General features: G+C 34.5%; 3 protein-coding genes across 6 annotated transcripts; all 3 read right to left on the bottom strand.

Annotated features, from left to right (window-relative positions):
• Positions 1-1,708: 1,708 nt before the first annotated feature.
• On the bottom strand, positions 1,709-6,136 carry LOC123890915. Of its 2 annotated transcripts, none has more exons than XM_045940658.1 (3): positions 6,045-6,136; positions 4,076-4,681; positions 1,709-3,709 (listed from the first exon to the last, which is right to left on the bottom strand). In XM_045940658.1, the coding sequence occupies exons 2-3, from the start codon at positions 4,679-4,681 to the stop codon at positions 1,808-1,810; spliced, it is 2,508 nt and encodes an 835-aa protein (XP_045796614.1). In that variant the 5' UTR covers positions 6,045-6,136; the 3' UTR covers positions 1,709-1,807. The 2 variants fall into 2 exon arrangements, with proteins under 2 accessions (XP_045796614.1, XP_045796615.1); XM_045940659.1 differs by lacking the exon at positions 6,045-6,136 and having other exon boundaries at positions 1,709-2,118; positions 2,158-3,709; positions 4,076-5,073.
• A 2,013-nt stretch (positions 6,137-8,149) lies between these two features.
• Positions 8,150-13,406, bottom strand: LOC123890916. Of its 2 annotated transcripts, none has more exons than XM_045940660.1 (3): positions 12,980-13,406; positions 10,815-11,303; positions 8,150-10,242 (listed from the first exon to the last, which is right to left on the bottom strand). In XM_045940660.1, exons 2-3 carry the CDS (start codon positions 11,301-11,303, stop codon positions 8,398-8,400), a joined length of 2,334 nt encoding a protein of 777 aa, XP_045796616.1. In that variant the 5' UTR covers positions 12,980-13,406; the 3' UTR covers positions 8,150-8,397. The 2 variants fall into 2 exon arrangements, with proteins under 2 accessions (XP_045796616.1, XP_045796617.1); XM_045940661.1 differs by lacking the exon at positions 12,980-13,406 and adding an exon at positions 11,714-11,779.
• A 40-nt stretch (positions 13,407-13,446) lies between these two features.
• LOC123890914 lies at positions 13,447-20,314 on the bottom strand. 2 transcript variants are annotated; one of them, XM_045940656.1, is made up of 4 exons: positions 20,009-20,314; positions 17,580-17,634; positions 16,562-17,025; positions 13,447-15,895 (listed from the first exon to the last, which is right to left on the bottom strand). In XM_045940656.1, exon 4 carries the CDS (start codon positions 15,284-15,286, stop codon positions 14,426-14,428), a length of 861 nt encoding a protein of 286 aa, XP_045796612.1. In that variant the 5' UTR covers positions 15,287-15,895; positions 16,562-17,025; positions 17,580-17,634; positions 20,009-20,314; the 3' UTR covers positions 13,447-14,425. The 2 variants fall into 2 exon arrangements, with proteins under 2 accessions (XP_045796612.1, XP_045796613.1); XM_045940657.1 differs by lacking the exon at positions 20,009-20,314 and having other exon boundaries at positions 17,580-17,725.
• Positions 20,315-22,965: the final 2,651 nt, after the last annotated feature.

Below are 22,965 nucleotides of genomic sequence, written 5' to 3'. Positions count from 1 at the left end.
AAGCAATTAAAATGTGGGGGACCAAAATCAAGCAATTGTGAAACTTGGGGGGTCAAAACTGCATTTAAGCCAATAAATAATGGATAAACTTTTCAGTAAATTTCAATAAGGCTTAATTAGTTTAGGCAAAAGCTAAATAGTGACTCTGGGGCACTCTTTAAGCCCTTAAATAGTAAAATCCTTAGTTAGTGTAAGTTTTTTATAAAATTTTTATCGGAATGCGTAAAGTCAACGCATTGAAAATTGTAGTGTTTAACTTTTTTAATCAAAAGTTTCTTTAAATAGAATACTTAAAGAGTGCCCTGGGGGCACTCGTTAGCAAGACCCATTAGTTTATTGGTCCCTTAAAGACATTTTAGGTTTTATAATGGTCCTTAAAGAAAAAAATGTCTGGATTGGTCCCTTAAAGAAAAAAAGACTCGGATTGGCTCCTTAAAGACATACTCCCTCCGGTCCTTTTTATAAGAAACACTTTGGAATTTTTATTTGGTCCTTTTTATAAGAAACACTTTGACACAATTTCATTTGTACCCTTATTAAATACAATCAAATAATTCATTATAATGCTAGTGCATTAATTAGAGAGGCCTATTTCCCATGTTAGTCAAAGGTTAGTTTTGGAATATAACATAAAATGTTAGAATCATTAATGAGAAAATTTACCTTCCTTGGTCTGTGTGATTTTGTCAAAGTGTTTCTTATAATAAGGACCGGAGGGAGTATATTTTTGCCATATTGGTCCTTTCCGTTAAATTTTAACTCCAAATATAACAAAAAATTCCAATGGTTAAAATTTTAAAAATTAATAAGGTTTTTGGTGGACCACTTATACTTAATGACATCCACAATTCAGTCTACTAAAACTAACCTTTTTTGGTAAAAAATTGACGAAAAGAACCAATTGAGAAACAAATGTGTCTTTAAGGGACCAATCCAGACATTTTTTTCTTTAAGGGACCATTGTAAAACCTAAAATATCTTTAAGGGACCAAAAGACTAATTAAGTCTTTTAAACATGAATTAAAGAAATAAATTGATTGTTGAGGTTGTGTGCTTCTATTAGGTTTTGAAGTTAAAAAAAATATACGATTTTTGTGTTTACATTCAAATTAGATTAGATGAAGAAAAATTGCAACCCTAAGTTTTCTTTTCGGGATTTCAAAATAGATATTTTGGGTTATTTTCCGAGAGTGCGAAATTGAAATGTTCAGGTTGGCTCAAAGGCCAAACGACCCGAGCAAAGACTTTAGGTTCAAAATTTTGTACTAAAAAAATCCTTAATTCTGTTTTTTATGTAATTTTTAAACAAAACAAAATTATTATTATTATTATTGTTGTTGTTGTTGTTGAACCTGTATTATCTTCATTTTTTTATATCGATTATCTTCATAATTTTAGAATGTACACTAACTTAGATTCTACTAAACCCTAAATCAATTCTTGATTCACATTTATGTCTTAGTTAAGGTATTCATTTCTCTCAAACACTAACCATTTGGTTTTAATTAAGGTCTTTGTTTTTGTAAAATTTAGTTTGTCATGATCGGAATAACTTTGGTCATAGGAGCTACTTCGTGCGACTCAACTAATGATTCAACGATCTAGTACTATGGTTGACTCAATGACTGATCCGAATTTGATAATATTGCTTCAAAGTCTCTCTCCTACCCTAGATGCTTAAGAGAGTTTTTTTACCGAATGATCGATATCCGAATAATAATTTATCTATATCTATATTCTATCTTAAAAAAAAATCATATGGCATAATTTATACTTTTGCCATTTTTGTGTACATTTTGGGCAATATTTAGCTAACACTACCATCTCCATCCAAATGTTTTTCTTCTTGTACCAAAACAGCAGTCCCATGATCGGAACAATGATGGTTCAGCATTGTTTTGCCTCTTTTCCGAGCCTTACAATAACGATCGAGAGCATCTTTGTTGTGTGTCACGATGTCTTTCTTTTTCGGCCTCCTTTGCACATACAAGAATTCATTTGCTATACATTCCAATGCTCTAACTGTCAATGGTCTGTTTCTAGTGCTTTGTCTCCTCGGAATCATATCAGCCGGTTGTTCTTGTTCAAAAGAGCCAACAGCACAAGGGATTCTAAGAGGCTCCTCAACTACTTCATGAGTAGTAGATGTTAGACATGAATCTTTTGACTTTAGTTCTTGCTCACCTTCCTCCACGATTGCCATTGTTTTGCTATATTGGGACTTCGATGGAACCTGAGGTATGTTGAAGGTGAAAGATTCACATTTCTCAACTTTAACACAAGAAACACTTTTGTCTGCTGAAGATGTTGAACTTCCATTTTGCTGATGACTAAATGGATCACAAACATTTTGGTTGCCGTGTCGAAAGCTAGAATACTGAGAAAATTCAAGTTTTTCTGACCCAAAACCTCCTGAAGAATTCTCCATGATGCGGCTCTTCTCTGACTTGGCACAATCAGTCAATCTCCTCCTTTTAATAGGAACAACTGCATCAGTAGAATCACCTGATCTTACTCGCCGATTGAATTGATGCTTTGCGATCCTCTTCAGACTAACATCATCATCAAACACATAGGTGTGTTGATTTTTCTGGTTTTCGGTCATCTTGTTTGCATCATTATCAGGATTTTCATAAGCTTCTATTTCAATGGGAGCACCACTGTTAGATACACCTCTGCGACTATCAGTTTTATTGATTTTCTTTTTGGCACATATCAGCATATTAGGCGAATCATTGGTTGAAGAGCTGCCCTTACTTTCTCTCAGAAGAGTGGTAGTCATCGTAGAGGCACCCTCTAACTCAACTGACGGGTATTTCAATTGTTTCACTTTCAGCTTCAATACTTTTCCTTCGGAAAGTCTATTGGTATCAATAACTGTCAACTTTGTCGAATTCTGTATAATGCTTTTAGAGGTATCCTTGCTATGGTTTACTTTCCTCATATATTTTTGCCCTTTATATTTTTTACCAGCAGCATCGACCTCAACTTTACCCACTGCATTGACAGGAACAGATTTCAATTTCCTTAAATCAGACGGCTTTCCGCCATGCACCAAAATGGTATCAATATCCATGAATTTGATATGATCTTTTTTGTAAGTAGAAGATCGGGGCTTGAGGTAACATTGACGATGATCATCGGATGAATCATCTTCACTTGATCCCTTTTCCGGCTCTTCCTCATTGAAGCTACCAACTTTAGCTGCTGCTGCTGCTTCATCTTCAAGCTCAAGAATATTCGGTTCAGCTATTACTTTGCCCAAGACATCGCTAACAGAATCAAAGTAATGATCACCTTTCACAAGTTTTCTCCTCGAAAACTTCTCAACACCGGGAATAAGAAAAACAAGATAATCTTTGGAGGTCACATAGCCTCGATACTTTGGTTGCTCAGAGTGCCAACCTCTTGCCAGTAAGCGGGGCCAAACGGCTTCCCAAAAGAGTTCATTACTTTTGGTTTTGCTCAGCCGAAATCCTCCTGTTAGAGATTGTATTATATCACTCGGTTCAAGAGAAGACAAAGCTTTGCAAGTTGGTGCTTTTAACGCCCGACTGTTCTTGGCAGGGTCCACACCAAGCCTAGTAAGGTCTCCCTCCTCCTTACCAATACCTACTGCTTCCACAAGAACGCCAAGTCCAACAGTAGCCTTCAATGAAGATATGTATTCTTCTAGAGAAGTTCTGCCCTCTACATATGACTTAGAAACCTAAGTATAAACAAAAACAAAGTGAGACTGAAACAAATGATATATAACAACATAGAGGCTCAAATAATCATGATATATCGCAATAAAATTTTAATCGACTCAGCTATTCAATCGTAATTACTAATGTATCTAATGCACATAGAATGTAATGCTAAAGAAACAGGATGCTCCATAAATTACTGAAGCCTCCACTTTGCAACATTAAATTGACTAGGAGAAACAATCTAAGCATCGTTCGAAGCTCATACATAAAGGTATTTCCAATAGATACAAAGTCCCTAATGACTTCTATTCTTCTACATGGCTAATGAATCTATAACTTAGGGACAGATAACCATTAAACATGTAGTGAACCATGAGCAATACCTGTAACAAAGTATCTTGAGATTCTTCCGAGACATGAGGAATCAAGCGAGACAACAGTTCATGCTGCCTCGGACCAGTGAAAAGTTTCCGTCCTATCATACATTTTCTGCCTTTTGTCTTCCTGCACTCCAACCATCTACGATATCCATCAGTTTTGTAAAATTTTCCATAGTAAAATGAAAGTATTTCCCCCATCCCTTTGTTGTCTAAGAACCTTTTGATCTGAATAAAGTTCTTCCCAAAAATAAACAAACCAAGTAGAAAACTTTTCTTATCAGCATCACTCCAAGAGCTACTCAATATGCCAGGGGCCAATTGACATGAATCGATGTCTCGATGATATACCAACTCTTCATGTCCACTATCCTCCATTTCATTGTGTATCCAGGTGACTGGGATGGGCAAACCAATTGCAAAAGAAAGTGATTTATCATGCACAGCTAATGAACCAGCAGGATTCATTCGAAGTGAATACGGCTCTGATTTCTTAATCACGAAAGGAATTTTCGCCTGGAATTCGGGACCTATTCGAGAACTCGAATCAAGGCCTTCATAAGACGCATGCTCCATGAAAATATCATTATCATTTTCCTCAAAGGGTACCATCTGCCAAGTAACATAGAAAAACAAAACCTCATAACTATAAACTCAAACCATGCATACAAGTAATTCAGATTTCATAAACTATTAGCCCTAGTCATCTAACAAAATGTTTTCACTTTAATAACTATCAATGAAATCAAGATCAGAATAGAATACAAGTAACATGAGCAATTTTCATTACCAAAAATCACTCTAATAAATCATATATTTTTTTCTGTACCAAAAATATAAAAAGCTAAGACTAAAAAATTTCCACTACAATGTAAAACATCGGATGTGAGATGACCTGAACCTGAGTCTATGGTAGAGGCAATCCTCACCTTACAAGTCAGTTTTGTAGGGTTGACTTAGGCCCAACTTCCAATTCTAAGATTTTTTCGTTAATAAACCAAAATTTTTCAACTTATTTTTCACTTTAAATTTTAATAACTATCAATGAACTCAGGATCAGAATAGAATACAAGTAACATGAGCAATTTTCATTACCAAAAATCACTTTAATAAAAGCATATGTTTTTCTGTACCAAAAATAAAACAAAGCTAAGACTAAAAAATTTCCAATACAATGTAAAACATCCGACGTGAGATCGATAGTCTGAACGCGAGTTTATAAGTAGAGACAATCTTCATTTTACAGGCCGGTTTAGTTAGGCCCAACTTCCAATTCTAAGATTTTTTCGTGAATAAACCAAAATTTGTCAACTTATTTTTCATCTTAAATATGTCTTGACACAAGTTCAAAATGAATACACCATATAGAATGAGCAAGGGAAAACATAATTAACGAAAACCCCTTATATAAAGGCGAAGAATTTTGATCGCCTAGAAACAAGATAATGAACCCCAGAAAGAACAGATCCAGTTGTATGCAATGCAAGTTTACAATCAAACACACGCAATCAAAACTATTGCAGATTAATACACAATAATAACAATAAAGTAAAACGTGTAATAATGAAATAAAGAGTAAACAAATCGTGAAAACCAAAAGATAACTAACAAACATATTCATCAACAACAACAGCACCAAGATCGAACACAGCTACATTACAAACAAATACTGTAAACTATTAATCGAAATACATATATGTTATTGTTTATCACACACATAACATGACATAACATAACAGAAGCACGTGTTGAAGAAGTTAAGGATTGTTGTTAAGCTTTGAGTAACAAGTGATAAATGTTGCTAAGGTTTAATTTTCAAAGGATAAGCAAGCATATTAAAGACCAAAGTATACACATAAATACATAATAATAACAGCAAAAAATAAATAAATAAACAAATAAATGGGTGATCGAAGATATATATATACATGAATGTAGAGATTAGAGAAGGAGAAGAAAGGAAAAGAGAAAGAACCTTGGTTGGTTTTGTTGTTGAAAGAGATGAATTTGCGAGGAACGAACAAAGCAACTAAGTTTTGTTTTGTACTATACTAGTTTTATTTGCTTACTTTTACTTTTAAAAACGGACCGAGTTTAAACTTGACTCGCCTGAGTTCGTCACACTCGAGTTAAGTTGACGTCGTTATTTTTTATTTAAAAAAACAAGTCCTTGTTTCCCAAAAAAAAAAAAAAGCAAGTTGAAACTTCAATGTTTTGTATTTTTTTTTTTTTTCAAAAGAATTCGGCTCATCTAAATTGAGTTAGACAGTTGTACATCTGAATTTGATAAAGAGGATCACGATTATTTCTTGTAAGTGAGATTTGGAGGAATTGGAACTACATAATACTAGAATTGATTTCGAACCAGATTAAGCGGTCTGGGAAAAAAAATTGAGCGTCATCTAAATTGAGGTAGAGAGTAAAGTGTATAGGCCCTATTTGTTCCTGTAAAAAAAAACCCTATTTGTTTCAGATTTTTCGGGAAAACAATCTATTTTTTTTAAAAAAAAAATTACTATTTTATTTTACTTGTGTTTGTTTCAGATTTTTTCAAAAATTATTTTATTAAAAAAATCTTTTTTTTTCTTCAAAATGAAAAGCTATTTTCGATAGCTTTCTTCAAAATCTATTTTTTTTAAAATCATTTTCTAAAAAAATTAATTTTTATGATCGTAACACTGACTCGAAAGCAAATAAAATAGCTTTCTTCATTAAATTTTTTATGATCGTAACTTGACTCGAAAATAGTTTTCTTCAAAATATCTACCAAAAAAATCTCTAGATTTTTTTCAAAAAATCATTTTTATATAAGCTTAAACAAACATGGTCATAATCCCGTATATCATAACAAATATTTTTTTTATTTTTTTTGTGTTAGAGGATCCAAATTTTTTTAAACAAATTGATTGATTTAAATTTTTTTTCCTCAACATTTATGTGGTTGTTTGGTCTAAAACTCATGATCTTCTTTTTATCTGTGAACTTTTGTATGATGTTTGTTGATTTATCTAAAATTATGATGTTTGTCAATTTATCTAAAATAAATGAAGAAAAAAAAAGTGTGACTATGAATTATAAAATGTTATCTTAACGTACAATGTCAACATTTCTTTTTTGCGATATTTACCTCGCTAGTTCTTAAAGGAAGAATATCAAAGTAATTTAAAATTCAACTGCGAAGTAAATAAAATTTAACCAATACAAATAGTTATGATTTCTAATTCTCTATAAACATTACTATAAATATGTAGTTAATGTGCATAATAAGTAATTAATGAACTAAGAGTAAAAAAAAGTAGTTAATGAACTGTAAATTTTATTTTTTATTTAATTAGTTTTTAAATTTTTTTTTAACAACTTACTAGTAAAAAATATGCCCTTAATGACATACAAATACTTGGTTAATGATCAGTTAAAAAAAATTGACGATAAATTTACTTTTTCACATTGCGTTAAAAATTAGATGTTTAATGACATTTAAATAATAGGTTAATCAATCGTTAGTTAGTTCAGTGGTGATTGACACTAAACTTGGTACGAAGAATCACGATTCGATCTCCTGAACTGCGATCGGGAGGGGCTGGAACCACTTGATGCCAAAATCGACCCCGAGATCAGATTAAACTTGTGGTGAAAGCCAAATTTAAATTATAGGTTAATTCAGTTTGTGATTATTAATCACTAATTATATTATTGTGTTTGTCAAGTAATCTAATGGCTAGAAATTCCACCTCGGTGAATAGCAGAATGTCCAAGGAAGATTAAAAGTGTTTGCAACTAACTATGTTTGCAACACACTTAAAAGATTTATACAAAGATATAGTGTATGAGCTTGGGTGTGATTGGTTTCCTTTTATAGAGAAGTTTGTTCCTTCTAATCTTGGAGGCCAAGCTTCAATATGGCTGTGGCTCTTTGTCCATGTAGGATCCTCGAGATCAAGCTAAAAATTAGTCGTTGCTTCTTAGTCTACATAGGAGACTTTGTGACCAAGCAACTGTAGGTGCACATGTTTCTGAGATGAGATTAGTGATTCTGAACTCAAAGATATAGTGTAGATCTATAATAATTAAGAACAAGTATCAAACCAAAAACTGTAATTTTCACTAATTCAAAATATTATGGCTACAACATGATCATGAAAGTACAATAGTTCAAAAAGAAAAAAAGAACATTCTTAATCCTACAAACCAACAATCATAACAATGTGAAACACCTTCATTTGTTGATTGTATGCCAAAAAGACTTCACCAAAAAGATCCTAAAAGATCAGAATTGATCACTAAGCATCCTTTTGTCATTAGCAAAATAAGGAACATAAGTAGTAAAACTACTTAGACGGCGAAGAAAATGATGTGGACGGCTTAGGCAGAGGTTGGTCTTCTACTGGAGGAACAGCAGAAAAAACATTAGCTTGATTCTCAAGGACGCGAAGGAGAAGCTTTTGAATTATTTCTTGTACTGCAAGCAACTTTTTGATATCCTTTCTCATCTTCCTTTGATTCTTTTCCAGCCGACTCACATCCTTTTGAGTAGCAGCAGCTTTATCCTTTGGTTCTCCTTGTTGATTGATGGAGTCAATCGATCCAATATGTGTTGGAATATTGGGTAGGGTAGAGGAGCTAGGCTTTGAGGGTGGAACAAGAACAGAAGCAGCAGCCATGTTCATGGTAGGAGAGATTAAAACCTTGCTCACCATACCAGAGTTGTGGCTCATGATAGGAGAGTTAAAGACAGCGGCAATCTCTTCCACAATTTTGTTTGCTGAAAAAGCAGTTGAACTTCCATTCTGTTGATGACTAGTTGGATCATAAACATTTTTGTTGGCATCTGGAAAGCTAGACGACCGAGAGAATCCGAGTTTATCTGATCCCAAACCTCCTGAAGAATTCTCAATTATGCGGCTTTTCTCTGCCTTGGCACAAGCAGTCAATCTCCTTCTTTTAATAGGAATAGCTGAAAGATTAGAATCACTTGATCTTACTCTCCGATTGAATTGATGCTTTATGATCCTCTTCAGCCGATTATCATCGAACTCGTAGGCGTGTTGACTTTTCTGGCTTTCAACCATCTTGTTTGCATCATTATCAGGATTATTATCATATGCTTCTTTTTTACTGGTAGCGCTACTGTTAGATACACCTGTGCAACTATCAGTTTCATTGATTTTATTTTCACCACATATCAGCATCTTAGCTTCTACCATCCTTGGTAAATCATCAGTTGAAGATCCACCCTTACTATCTCTAAAAAGACCAGTAGCCATCGTAGAAGCGTCGTCAAATTCATCTGGCATCTTAGCTTTCACCTTCAATAGTTTTCCTTCAGAAAGTCTATTGGTATCAGTAAGCGTTAACTTTGTCGAATTCTGTTCAATGCTTTTAGACATATCCGTGCTATGGCTTACTTTCCTCGTATATATTTTCCCTTTAAATCTATTACCATCAGCATATACCTCAAGTTTACACACTGAATTAATAGGCACAGATTTCAATTCCATTGGATCAGATGGCATACCGCCACGCACCAAACTGGTATCAATAACCATGAATTTGGTATAATCTTTTTTGTAAGGAGAAGATCGGGGCTTGAGGTAACATTGACGATGATCATCAGATAAATCAACTTCATTTGATCCCTTTCCTGGCTCTTCCTCATTTAAGCTACCAACTTTAGCTTCGTCTTCTTCTTCAAGCCCAAGAATATTTGGTTCAGCTACTACTTTGCTCAAGACATCACTAACAGAATCAAAGTAATGATCACCTTTAACAAGTTTTCTCCTTGAGAACTTCTTGATACCGGGAATAAGAAAAACCAGATAATCTTCAGAAGTAACATAGCCTCGATTCTTTGGTTTCTCGGAGTGCCAACCTCTTGCTAGTAAGCGGGGCCAAACAGCTTCCCAGAAGAGTTTAGTACTTTTGGTTTTGCTAAGCCGATATCCTCCTATTAAAGACTGTATTATATCACTCGGTCCAAGAGAAGACAAAGCTTTGCTGGTTGCAGCTGAAGACACCCGACTGTTCTTCCCATGTTCCACACCAAGCCTAGTAAGGTCTCCCTTCTCATTGCCAATACCTACTGCTTCAACAAGAACACCAATTCGAACCATAGACTTCAAAGAAGATATGTATTCTTCTAGAGAAGTTGTGCCCTCGACATATGACTTAGAAACCTGAGCATAAATATAGGCAAGTGAGGACTGAAACAAATGACACAACAAAATGATATTTCGCTCAGCTATTCCATCGTAATTACCATTTTATCAAATTCACATAGCATGTAGTATTAAAAAAAATCAAGATATAACATGTTCCATAAACTAGTGAAGCTTTCACTTTGTAAGTTTGTAACATCAAATGGATTAGGAGAAACAATCTAAGAATCGTTTGAAGCTCATAAATAAAAGGTAATTCCATAATATATTGAGTCACTTGTTCCTAATGACTATCTATTCTTCAACATGGTTAACAAATCCATAAAACATGGACAGACAATCATTATACATGTAGTGCACCATATAAATCAGATTATTGTTAAACAAAATTATTATTGTCATTAAATATCACCGCACTTCAAGACTGAATTTACTTCTGCAAATCAGAGAAGGGACATGGGAGAATGTAAGAAATTTTGAAATCACAAAATGCAGTCATACAGGGAAAATCAATCATCAGGCAACTGGAATACACTTATGGATATCATTACTAACAAAGGAGATGGAGATGAGTTGACAAATTTGAATACCTGTAACAAAGCATCTTGTGATTCTGTACAGACATGACAAATCAAGCGAGATAATAGTTTGCGCTGCCTAGGTCCAGTAAAGAGTCTCTGTCCTATGATGCAGTTTGTCCCTTTTATCTTCCTGCACTCTGACCATCTACGATATCCATCACTTTTGTAAAACTTTCCATAGTAAAATGAAAGTATTTCCCCCATCCCTTTGTTGTCTAAGAATCTTTTGATCTGAACAAAGTTCTTCCCAAAAATAAACAAACCAAGTAGAAAACTCTTTGTATCAGCATCACTCCATGTGATTGAGAAGGGCAAACTAATTTCAGAGGAGCATGATTTATCATGCACAGATTCTGAATCAGCAGGATACATTCGAAGCTGCTCGGATTTCTTAATCACAAAAGAAATTTCCGCCTGGTATTCAGGACCTATTCGACGACTCAAATAAGATGCAGGCTCCATGAAAATATCACTATCATTCTCCTCTAAGGACCCCATCTGCGAGGAATATAGGAAAACAAACCTGATAACTATAAACTCATAAAGAAGCATACTTCATATTCAGATATGAGTTGTAACTATGCATAAAATTCATATACAGTGTTACTCACCGCCCATTCATATTTACAAGGCCACTTGTTTTGCAAAACATCATACTAAATGAAGGAATTCAGATTTTAAAACTATTAGTATCCAACTATCCCTAAGGAATTGATACTTTGTTTTCTAACTTTACAAACCCTCAACATGGTTACTTAAATCACTCACATAAGCTATTATTTTTTCTTTGTCAAACCAAAATTTGTCACATTTTTTGTCAAAGATGCCATTTTTGACACAGCTTCAACATAACATCATAAAAAAAATATATAAAAAATCTTCATATAAAGGTGAAGAATTTTGATTACCAAGAAACAAGATAATCAACCCCAGATCCACTTATATGCTAGTTCACAATCAAAACTGCTGCAGATTAATACATAATAACAAAACCAATTAGAACGTGTAACGATGAAGAGTAAAATAAAGTGTCAAAACCAGAAGATAACAAACAAGCACATTGATTAACGACAAGAAGATTGAGTACACACACATTACAAACAAATATTGTAAACTGTTAGCATGAGCACACATAACAGTAGCACGAGCACAAACGGTGAATAAGTTAAATGCTAAGGCTTTCTGTCAGTGACTTAGTTATTGCTTTTGTTCCTTCTCCTCTTTCTCTCTGAATTTGAACCAGATATGCAAAGCTTCGGTTTTTCCTCATGGTATCAGAAGATATCCTGCCTTTTTATTCGATCATTTGTCTTTGACCATTCCTTTCTTTTCTTTGTTCTTTGCTTCATTCTCCTATGCTAATATCGACTATCACGATTGCCGACAACAACCACCATGAATCTTGGTAAGAGTCTCAGATTGGATAAGATATGGCCTGAACATGTGTTTATAAGTGGGGACATTCCTCACCTTACAAGTCGGCTTTGTAAGGATTGAGTTAGGGTCAACCCAAATTATAACATGGTATCTAAGTTTATCCAAAATCCGTTAGGCCGCCTGCTATCAGGTCACTGCTATTGGGCCACTTGGGTCACGCTCCAGATGTCTAGTTCGAGAAACATAGATTTCCACCATATTTTCAAAATCCTAGAGGAAGTGGTATTTTTTTTTGAACAAGCCTAGAGGAAGTGGTATTAATAACTGTAACAGTGATGTTGAATACATAAATCAGCTGTTGATGACAATCTTGCTCATAACCAACACAAAACCTTGCTTACCCCCCCTTCAAGGATCTTCATCCTCTCAAACTCCCACTGTGAATCATCTCACCTCTTTAGGTCAGATTTCAGATAACATTAACAGCACCACCACTTAACCTATTAAAAGAATTAAACCTATAACTCTTCCAAATGGTTCTTTCAAGTAATTTTTTCTTAATTGATGTTTTGTATATCCCTAAATTCTCTTGCAATCTGATTTATGTCCCTAAATTGACACTAATGCTTAATTGTGATCTTATCTTCAATGCAAGTTTTTTCACATTTTCAAGTTTCAAAGGGTAAAGCTAGAATCAAGAAATACCAAGTATACATATAATAATAACAAAACAAATAAATAACATGAAGATGATTATTGTGCAAGAAAATACATTAACATGAAGGGAGAAAGAAAACCTGGTGAGGTGAGTGAATTTGCTAGGCATGAACAAGCAACACCAATGAACTATACTACTTGTTTCTTTTATAACGTGGCTTTTTGTTTTATTGAGAGAGAGAGAGAGAGAGGAATAGAGAGAGAGTTTTAAAATGGGGCTTGTCCGTTGGGTTTTATATTTTTATTTGTGATCCATATAAAATTTGTGAGATTGATTTAATTATGTGTTTTTCTGTAAGCTTTGGAACTTTTGATACTATTTTAAAATATGTTCACTTGAATTTGTGGATTTTGAAAGATAGCTAGATTCCCAAAATAGTAGAAATTTATTCATACTGGTATGATGATGGATCTTTTTTGTTCTAGACGTGGTTCGGCCGAAGAAGATATTGATCATTTTTTTAAGAACTATTTGTGGTCAAAACTGATTTGGTTTCAATCTTCTTTGAGTGTTTGTTTTGAGAGCTATATGTTTTGAAAATATGATCAATCATGTCTCAGAGTTAGGTCAAATTGGTTTTGCTTTTAGTTTGTGTTATGATATTTTGTATGCTAGAAACAAAACTAGTTTTGAAAGGAAAAAAATTCTTTGTTAAGACTATTAGTAAAGCTTAGAGTATTATTGATGACCATAAAGGGGTATTAGAATTTTTTTTCAGAACTATTTGTGGTCGATATTGTTGGACTAGCCCCCAGTTTCTCTTGACACTGGATTTCGATGTGTTGTCCATGAAGGAGGCTCTTTCAACGTCATTCGAGGAATATATGCAAAATTCAAAGACTTCTCATATCTTGATTTGGTGATTGATGATTGTCAAAATTTTAGTACAGTTTCTATTTTTTTCATTCCATTTGTTTGAAATGAAAATGTTTTGCAATTGATCTCATTGGTTTGCTATAGTTTCTACTGTATAATGACAAATTCAAGTAGTATACCCCTAGAAATTTACAGATTTAACAGTTTGTACTTTCTGAGTGGTTAACCCGTCGGAAATGACAATGTTTCTCTGTTGAAGAAGGTTCAGGATTTGTAGAAGTTTCTCTTCAAGCTTATCAACCTTCTCAGCACTCTGCAACATCCGTTCATACTTTGCTTTGGTCAGAATGACCACTTCATTGTCATTAAGCGCCGAGGAAGTTGAGGCTAACTGGTTTCCGTAGGAAGATGCAAGAGCTTCTGCAACCTGTTTCACTTTGATTTCTTCAGTGTTCTTCTCTTCAGCCTGCTGCGTCTTGATGACTGCTTCATCTGTTTCTCGATTGACATCATTTGCCAAATTCTTCTGATGTTTCTGCAGCACAACCTGGTTTAACTTGTTTCGTGCAGTCTTTTTATATTCAAACTCTCTCAGCTTCTGATAATACTCGGAGTCTTCATTCTTTATCAACCAACTCATCAGTCTGCAGACCTTTGTCCTGTTGGCTTCAAATATATCTTTTTGTTCTCTACGCCTGGAGAATAATGGTTAATAAGAAACACTTGTGCATTGATAACTGTCGTAGTAAATGTTCTTTTCATTATTCTCTTCCACAATTCTTTCTGCTGAAAAAACAGTTGAACTTCCATTCTGCTGATGACTAATTGGATCACAAACATTTTTGTTGGAATATGGAAAGCTAGAAGATAGAGAGAATCCTAGTTTATCTGATCCTATACCTCCTGAAGAATTCCCAATGATACGCCTTTCCTCTGCCTTGGCACAGGCAGTCAACCTTCTCCTTTTAATAGGAACAGCTACATGATTAGAATCACCTGATCTTGCCCTCCGATTGAATTGAAATTTTATGATCCTCTTCAGTCGGTTATCGTCTAACACGTTGGCTTGTTGACTTTTCTGGATTTCAACCATCTTCCTTGCATGATTATCAGAAATATCATATACTTTTTTATAGGTAGCATCACTGTTAGATACACTCCTGCAACTATCAGTTTCATTGATTTTCTTTTTGCCACATCTCCGCATCTTAGCTTCCACCATACTTGGTAAATCATCAGTTGAAATTCCACCCGTACTTTCTCTCAGAAGACCAGTAGCCATCGTAGAAGCATCTGCAAATTCAACGGGCGGATATCTCAGTTGTTTCACATTCAATAGTTTTCCTTCAGAAAGTCTATTGGAATCAGTAAGTGTTAACTCTGTCGAATTCTGTTTAACACTTTTAGACATATCCTTGCTATGGCTTACTTTCCTCGTATATATTTTCCCTTTATATCTTTTACCATCAGCATATACCTCAAGTTTACACACTGAATTAATATGCACAGATTTCAATCCCCTTAGATCAGATAGCTTTCTGCCATGCACCAAACTGGTATCAATAACCATGAATTTGGTATAATCTTTTTTGTAAGGAGAAGATCAGGGCTTGAGGTAACATTGACGATGATCATCAGATAAATCACCTTCATTTGATCCCTTTTCCAGCTCTTCCTCATTAAAGCTACCAACTTTAGCTTCTTCTTCAAGCTCAAGAACATATGGTTCAGCTACTACTTTGCTCAAGACATCACTAACAGAATCAAAGTAATAATCACCTTTAACAAGTTTTCTCCTCGAGAACTTCTTGACACTGGGAATAAGAAAAACCAGATAATCTTCAGAAGTAACATAGCCTCGATTCTTTGGTTTCTCGGAGTACCAACCTCTTGCCTGTAAGCGGGGCCAAACAGCTTCCCAGAAGAGTTCAGTACTCTTGGTTGCTAAGCCGATATCCTCCTGTTAAAGACTGTATTATATCACTCGGTCTAAGAGAAAACAAAGATTTGCTGGTTGGATCTGAAGACGCTCGACTGTTCTTTCCATGTTCCACACCAAGCCTAGTAAGGTCTCCCTTCTCATTGCCAATACCTACTGCCTCAACAAGAACACCATAGACTTCAAAGAAGATATGTATTCTTCTAGAGAAGTTACGCCCTCCATATACGACTTAGAAACCTGAGTATAAATATGGCATAGAAGTTCAAATAACAATGGTACGTCACAATAAAATGATATTTCGCTTGGCTATTCAATCGTAATTATCATGTTATCAAATGCACATTGCATGTAATATTGAAGAAATAAGATGTTCCATAAACTAATGAAGCTTTCACTTAGTAACATCAAATGGATTAGAAGAAACAATCTAAGCATTGTTTGAAGCTCATAAATAACAGTTATTTCCATAGGATATGTAGTCTCTTGTTCCTAAAGACTTCTATTCTTCAACATGGTTAACAAATCCATAAAATATGGACAGACAATCTTATACATGTAGTGAGTGCACCATATAAACCAGATTATTGTTAAACAAAATTATAACTGTCAGACTGTAAAAAAAAAAAAAAAATACTACTGTCATGAAATTATTATTGTCATGAAATATCACCGCACTTCAAGAATTAAGTAAAAAAGGCTATATTTAAAATTAAATGGGAAAAACTCAATATTACAGCTTGCAAAGGAGTGAGGACAATATCTGAAAAGGGACATGGGAATATGTATGAAATTTTGAAATCACAAAATGCAGTCATACAAGGAAAGCCAATCACCGGGCAACTGGAATATACAGATGCAGTTCATAAACAACAGGGAAGATGGACATGAAATGAAGTTGAATACCTGTAACAAAGCATCTTGAGATTGTGTTGCCTTGGTCCAGTAAAGAGTCTTTGTCCTATGATGCAGTTTCTCCCATTTATCTTCCTGCACTCTGACCATCTACGATATACGTCACTTTTGTAGAATTTTCCATAGTAAAATGAAAGTATTTCCCACATCCCTTTGTTGTCTAAGAATCTTTTGATCTGAACAAAGTTCTTCCTGAAAATAAACAAACCAAGTAGAAAACTCTTTGTATCAGCATCACTCCATGTGACTGAGATGGGAAAACCAATTTCAAAGGAACGTGATTTATCATGCACGGATTCTGAATCAGCAGGATTCATTCAAAGCTGCTCTGATTTCTTAATCACAAAAGAAATTTCCGCCTGGTACTCAGGACCTATTCGAGGACTCAAATCATGGACTCCATAAGATGAAGGCTCCACGAAAATATCATGATCATTCTCCTCAAAGGACCCCATCTGCGAGAAATATAGGAAACAAACCTGATAAATATAAACTCAAATCAAGGCTTAAGAAGAAATGTAGATTAGATAACATCATAAAGAAGCATGCTTCAGACATGAGTTGTAACTAGGCATTAAACTAATATACAGTGTTACTTACTACCCCTAAGGAACTGATACTTTGTTTTCTAACTTTACAAGGCCACTGGTTTTTCAAAGCATCATACTTAATGAAGGAATTCAGATTTCAAAACTATTAACTACCCCTAACCCTAAGGAACTGATAGTTTGTTTTCTAACTTTACAAGCCTTTGCATATTTGTTATCTAAAACAATATTAGATCTCAAATGTTTTCACTAAACATGAGCAATTTTCAGGTAAGGAAATCTTCAATAGCTAAAAGGATCACAACAATCAAAACATATTTTTTCTGTGCCAAATTTGTCACATTTTTTCTCAAAGATGCCATTCTTAACACAACTTCAACATAAATACACCAACAATGACTAATAGATAACATCATATAAAATAACAAACCGTTCATATAAAGGTGAAGAATTTTGATTACCAAGAAACAAGATAATCAACCCCAGATCCACGTGTATGCTAGTTTACAATTAAAACTGTTGCAGATTAATACATAATAACAAAACCAATTAGAACGTGTAATCGATGAAGAGTAAAATAAAGCATGAAAACCAGAAGATAACAAACAAGCACATTGATTAACAACACCAAGATTGAGTACACCCACATTACAATAAAATATTCCAAGTATCTTTCTCCCTATGTTATCATACACATAACAGTAGCACGAGCACAAACGGTGAACACATTAAATGCCAGGCTTCAGTTTTTCCACATGGTATCAGAAGATATCCTGTATTTTCTTCCATCATTTGTCTTTGACCGTCCCTTTCTTTTCTTTTTTCTTTGCTTTGTTCTCCTACGTTATATCCACTATCATGATTGCCGACTACAACGACCATGAATTTTGTTAAGAGTCTCACATTGGATGAGATATGGCCTGAACATGTGTTTATAAGTGGGGACATTCGTCATGATTGTCGACTACAGCGACCATGAATTTTGTTAAGAGTCTCACATTGGATGACATATGGTCTGAACATATGTTTATAAGTGGGTACATTCCTCACCTTACAAGTCAATTTTGTAAGGATTGAGTTAGTGCCAACCAAAATTCTAAGATGGTATCAAAATATATCTAAAATTCATTAGGAAGCCTGCTATCGGGCCACTCAGGTCACGCTCTAGAAGTCCAGTCCACATTATAAACAAGGTTTTTACCATGCTCATTCAACAAGAATGTCAAAACCTTGCTCCTCTTGATGATACCAAATTGGTAACTCTAAGGTGGAAACTCTAAGGATAAAGGAGGTGCTCCCGGAACCAAATTATGTACTTACTGGCTTACTGCAACAAAACATGACATACAATTGAAGTTTGTTTCAAGAAACATGAATTTCCACCATATTTTCATAATCCTAGAGGTAGTGCTATTGATTACTTTAACATGATGCTGAAGACTAAAATATCTAGACAACATTCAAAATATCTAGATGCTAAAGACCAGCTGAAGACGATGGATCAGATCTTAATGCCAATCTTGGTCGTAACAGCAAACCTGCTTTTACTGGTGACCAGTGTTGTCAATCGCAGATTGAGGGAAATAGTTATTCATTCAAATTCCACTACACAACAGTGCTATAGCGCTGCTATAACCGCTATGTTACTGCATTTTGTACTAAACAATATAGCCCTACCAGATCCCAAATAATGCGTATTCAGCCTCTCCCAAGGTTTCAGCAAGAACGTTGATACCTTACTCTCCTTGACGACACCAAATTGGTAGCTAGTCTCTCTAATTCTGGCCATGGAAATGAGGGTCAGTTGGTCTTGGTCAAGGAACCGAATTCTGCGCTTTTTGCAACGAAACATGACATACAGTGGAATTTTGTTTCAAGAAACATGGATTTCTACCATATCATATTTACAAAATTCTGGAGATAGTGCTATTAATAACTATAAAAATGAAGCTAAGGACCATGTTAAAGACGATAAATCAGATTTTGATGACAACCTTGGCCATAATCATAACAGCAACAATCCTACTTTTACTCCTGACAATGTTGTCGAAAGCGGGTTGTGGAAAACAGCAGTTCATTCAAATTGTGCTGCGCAACAATGTTATAGTGTCGCTATATAGCCATTACATGACAACGTTTTGTGCTAAACAAAGTATCAAGTAACAATAGCGATCTGTTCAAATTCCGCCATATTATCAGAATCCTAGAGGCAGTGCTATTAATAACTGTAACAGTGATACTGAAGACATAAATCAGCTGTTGATGACAATCTTGGTCATAACCAACACAAAGCCTTACTTACCCTCCTTCAAGGATCTTCCTCTCACCTCTTTAGGTCAGATTTCAGATAACATTCATAACATTAACATCACTACTTAACCTATTGAAAGAATTAAACCTATAACACTGAATTCTCTTGCAATCTGATTTGTGTCCCTAAATTGGCACTAATTCATAATTGTGATCTTGTATTCAATGCAAGTTTTTTCACATTTTCTTGACTTTTAGATACTGAGGATACAAATCATGTTTTGTTTCAAACTATCAAAAGAATTAAAACCTATAACTCTGAAATTGCCAAATGGTTCTACTATCATTACTGATTTTTCTTAATTGATGTTTTGCATATCACTGAATTATCTTGCAATCTGATTTATGTCCATAAATTGGCACTAACTAATGCTTAATTGTGATCTTATCTTTAATTCCGAGATAAGATGATTGTGAGCTTAATCTTTTCACATTTTTCCACATATTCAAGTATCAAAGGGTAAGCAAGCATCAAGAACAAAGAATACATAATGATAATACACAAATGAGTTAAGATATTTGAAGGTGCAAGAAAATATATTAATTAATTAACATAAAGAGATAAAGAAAGAAAGAGAACCTGGTGAAGTGAGGTAAGTGAATTTGCTAGGCATGAACAAACAGCACTAATGAACTATTTGTGTTACACTGCTCATTTCATGCCGAGTTAACAACGTGACTCCCCTGATGTTAATTTCAGTGGGCTAAGTCCATACAGAGAAAAAAAAAATTGGCTTTAAATAAGATGGCGGTGGGATTGGTCCCCTAAGATTAGTTAGTTGGTCGTAGGCCGGATACCAAGTTTTTGAAAAAAAAAAAAAAAATAGTCACACTCGTGTTCAGTTGTGTTGACAATGTCATTTTTGTGTTCCATAAGTCCTTGTGTGTGTGAGACTGTGACTTAAAATGGATTTTTTGGGTTGGGTTTTGTATTTTTATTTGTGATCCATATAAAACTTGTGACATCGATTTAACTATGTTTTTTCTAAGAAGCATTGGAACCTCTGATACTATTTTAATTTTAATTTTTTTGTATTGAGGAAGATATTGCTAAACCTCGAGCTTATACGGATAATTCGCATTTCAGTGTCTATATTAAATGGGAGCCCTCTGTTACAGGCATCATTAATGTTGATGGAACACGTAATGGAACCAGTTGATACCAGAACTCGCCCTGAACTCTGGACTACTAGGGCTCCTTTTCTCTAGGAACCTAAAGGTGAAAACCAAAAAAAAAATGTTGATGGAAGACGTAATTAATTTATTAGCTTGTGATGGATTACTTATAGATGCTCAGGGGTTGCCTTATCCAAGGATTCTATTGCAATCTTGGCCGCAATAATTCTCAATGTGAGAGTTTACTTCATTTTATGCTTATTGCTCGCCATCTCCACCTTGATCGTGTTATTTTTTAAACAAATTCTACTTTCATTGCAATTGTTATCGTTAACCGTTCTTCCACTATCTCTTATCTCAAATCTCTCTTAGAAGAGGTTCTTAGAAGAAAGTAATTTTGTTTTGCACTTGTGTTGGTAGTGGTTGTACGGATTCAGTAAATTCAACCGTATGTGCAATCATGCCGTCAAGAGATTTAGGCCGTACAATCGTCATCGAACGGTTCAAATGTCAACTAAATTTTTTATATTAAAACAAAATAAATAAATAAAAACTATCTTAAAATATAAACCGTCTTGATCATATGGTTCATAATCCCTAACTACATGCGGTCACGACTATACAGAATCTGATTCCCCGAAAACAAAGCTAGTTTTAAAAGGAAAAATACTTTCTATGTTGAAATTATTCGTAAAGTTCGGACCATTATTGATGACCATAAAACTATACTGAACACTTAGTTTTAAATTATTAATCTCATAGTTTTCCCCACCAACAACTTTTAAAGTTGATGTTGATATTGTTGGACTGGTTAACAAGAAAAGGGATATTAGACTTGTTACTATGTGTGATGCAAATGATTTGGTGATTGTCAAATTTTTAGTACACTTTTCCCTTCTTTTACTTTAAATCATGTTAAACGTTTCGCAAATGTTTTTACTCATAATCATTTAGCTATGTTTGCTTTGAGTTTCATAGACTCTAATTGATTAATCATTATCCTTATTATATATTCTCTCTTATGTTTCCGGTGATTTAGCTGCTTAATGAAATTCATTTTTTCTTCATAATATTTTTATGTTTTTTTTCAAGTAATTTAGTTGTTAGACTTACACGCTTTAAATATTAAAGAAATGAGAAATTCTAAAATTAAATTCAGACTCTTGCATATCAATATTACTATAGCTAGCAAATTGAGTTGTACTTGGGGAATAATTTTGTTCATGTTTGGTCTTTCATTTAGTGCGATGACTGGTTGTTAGCGCACATGTGTGCTCAAAGTGCAACAAATATTGCATATGCCATTGAATTAAATTTCATTCTAGTTGGGTCTTGAGTCTCTTGACCTAGTTTCAAATACAATCCCCTTAGGTTGTTAACTCGTGAATGAGGAAATTAGAATTTGTGTTCTTTGTTAGGGTCGATGTCATGTTTGGTAAGATAACGCCTTGAACTCTTGTCGTTGATGTGTAGCCCTTTCGGATGTTTTGAGATCCCAAAGTCAATAAAATATTTGATAATACGCCATAAGAGATACTTTGAATTTTGAATTTGAAAGGTCGTCTTGGAAAAGAGCGATATTATTCAATATATGTGATCTGAAGCGACAATTCAAATTTTCCTCAAGTGTCACGCGAGGTCTACTACAATAACTCGTCAAATATCATGGCGTTTAAGTGTTGTCTTATGTTACACTATTTGACGCGCTTTAGATCTTCTTAGAATTGAGTATTTGACCTAACTCATCCTTACAAAACCGGCTTGTAAGGTGATGATTGCCTCTAGTATATAAACACTTAGTCAGGTCATCACTTAGTCAGGTCATCTCTCAATCGATGTGAGACTCTTAACAGATCTCTTCATATAATCACATCATAACCTAACATCACATATCTCAACGTCAATTAAAATATGCATTTAGACGGGGTGTAGGTGAAAACCATGCAGTGCTTCTGCAAATCTAAATGTCATAATCCAACCAATAAATTGTAGGGGGGGCCTCCCTCCAAGAATCACGTTTGGTTGTAAGCCCACTGGCCCAGCCCGTCAATGCCTCTTAATCTCAAGGTCCTACTCAACAAAAAATCTCTATCACCGTCAATTCATTAGACCATTCATCCCACTCGATCACTAGTCACTCACTTACTACTCCAAAAAAATAATTAAAATTCATACTTAAGGTACTAAATTTATGGTCCCATGATATGATCCCATTACGTCTTTTAGTTTGTATTTCCCTTTCGTTGGCAACATCACAAAAACAAAACAAGAGATTCTTGTCTCAATTTGGTTAGTAGTAAAATCAATGATCAAAGCATGGCCCGATCAAACTAGGAACTAACATTGTTGTGAACTAGATTCCATGGCTACCTAATACCACACACACGCGTCTTTAATTTTTTGACGTGGAGATATCAAATA

The sequence above is a fragment of the Trifolium pratense genome, linkage group LG6 (genome assembly GCF_020283565.1).
Source record: "Trifolium pratense cultivar HEN17-A07 linkage group LG6, ARS_RC_1.1, whole genome shotgun sequence".
Lineage (NCBI taxonomy): Eukaryota > Viridiplantae > Streptophyta > Magnoliopsida > Fabales > Fabaceae > Trifolium > Trifolium pratense.
The sequence above is the reverse complement of the archived record's forward strand: the minus strand, read 5'-3'. Positions and strand labels throughout refer to the sequence as shown.

Bases quoted from the DNA above. Each gene is read 5' to 3' on its own strand.
- LOC123890915 (XM_045940658.1), bottom strand. From the start codon at position 4,681: ATGGTACCCTTTGAGGAAAATGATAATGATATTTTCATGGAGCATGCG. The intron at 3,710-4,075 runs GTATTGCTCATG...GTTTATACTTAG, and splicing joins CTCAAGATACTTTGTTACAG to GTTTCTAAGTCATATGTAGA.
- LOC123890916 (XM_045940660.1), bottom strand. From the start codon at position 11,303: ATGGGGTCCTTAGAGGAGAATGATAGTGATATTTTCATGGAGCCTGCA. The intron at 10,243-10,814 runs GTATTCAAATTT...ATTTATGCTCAG, and splicing joins CACAAGATGCTTTGTTACAG to GTTTCTAAGTCATATGTCGA.
- LOC123890914 (XM_045940656.1), bottom strand. From the start codon at position 15,286: ATGGTTATTGATACCAGTTTGGTGCATGGCAGAAAGCTATCTGATCTA.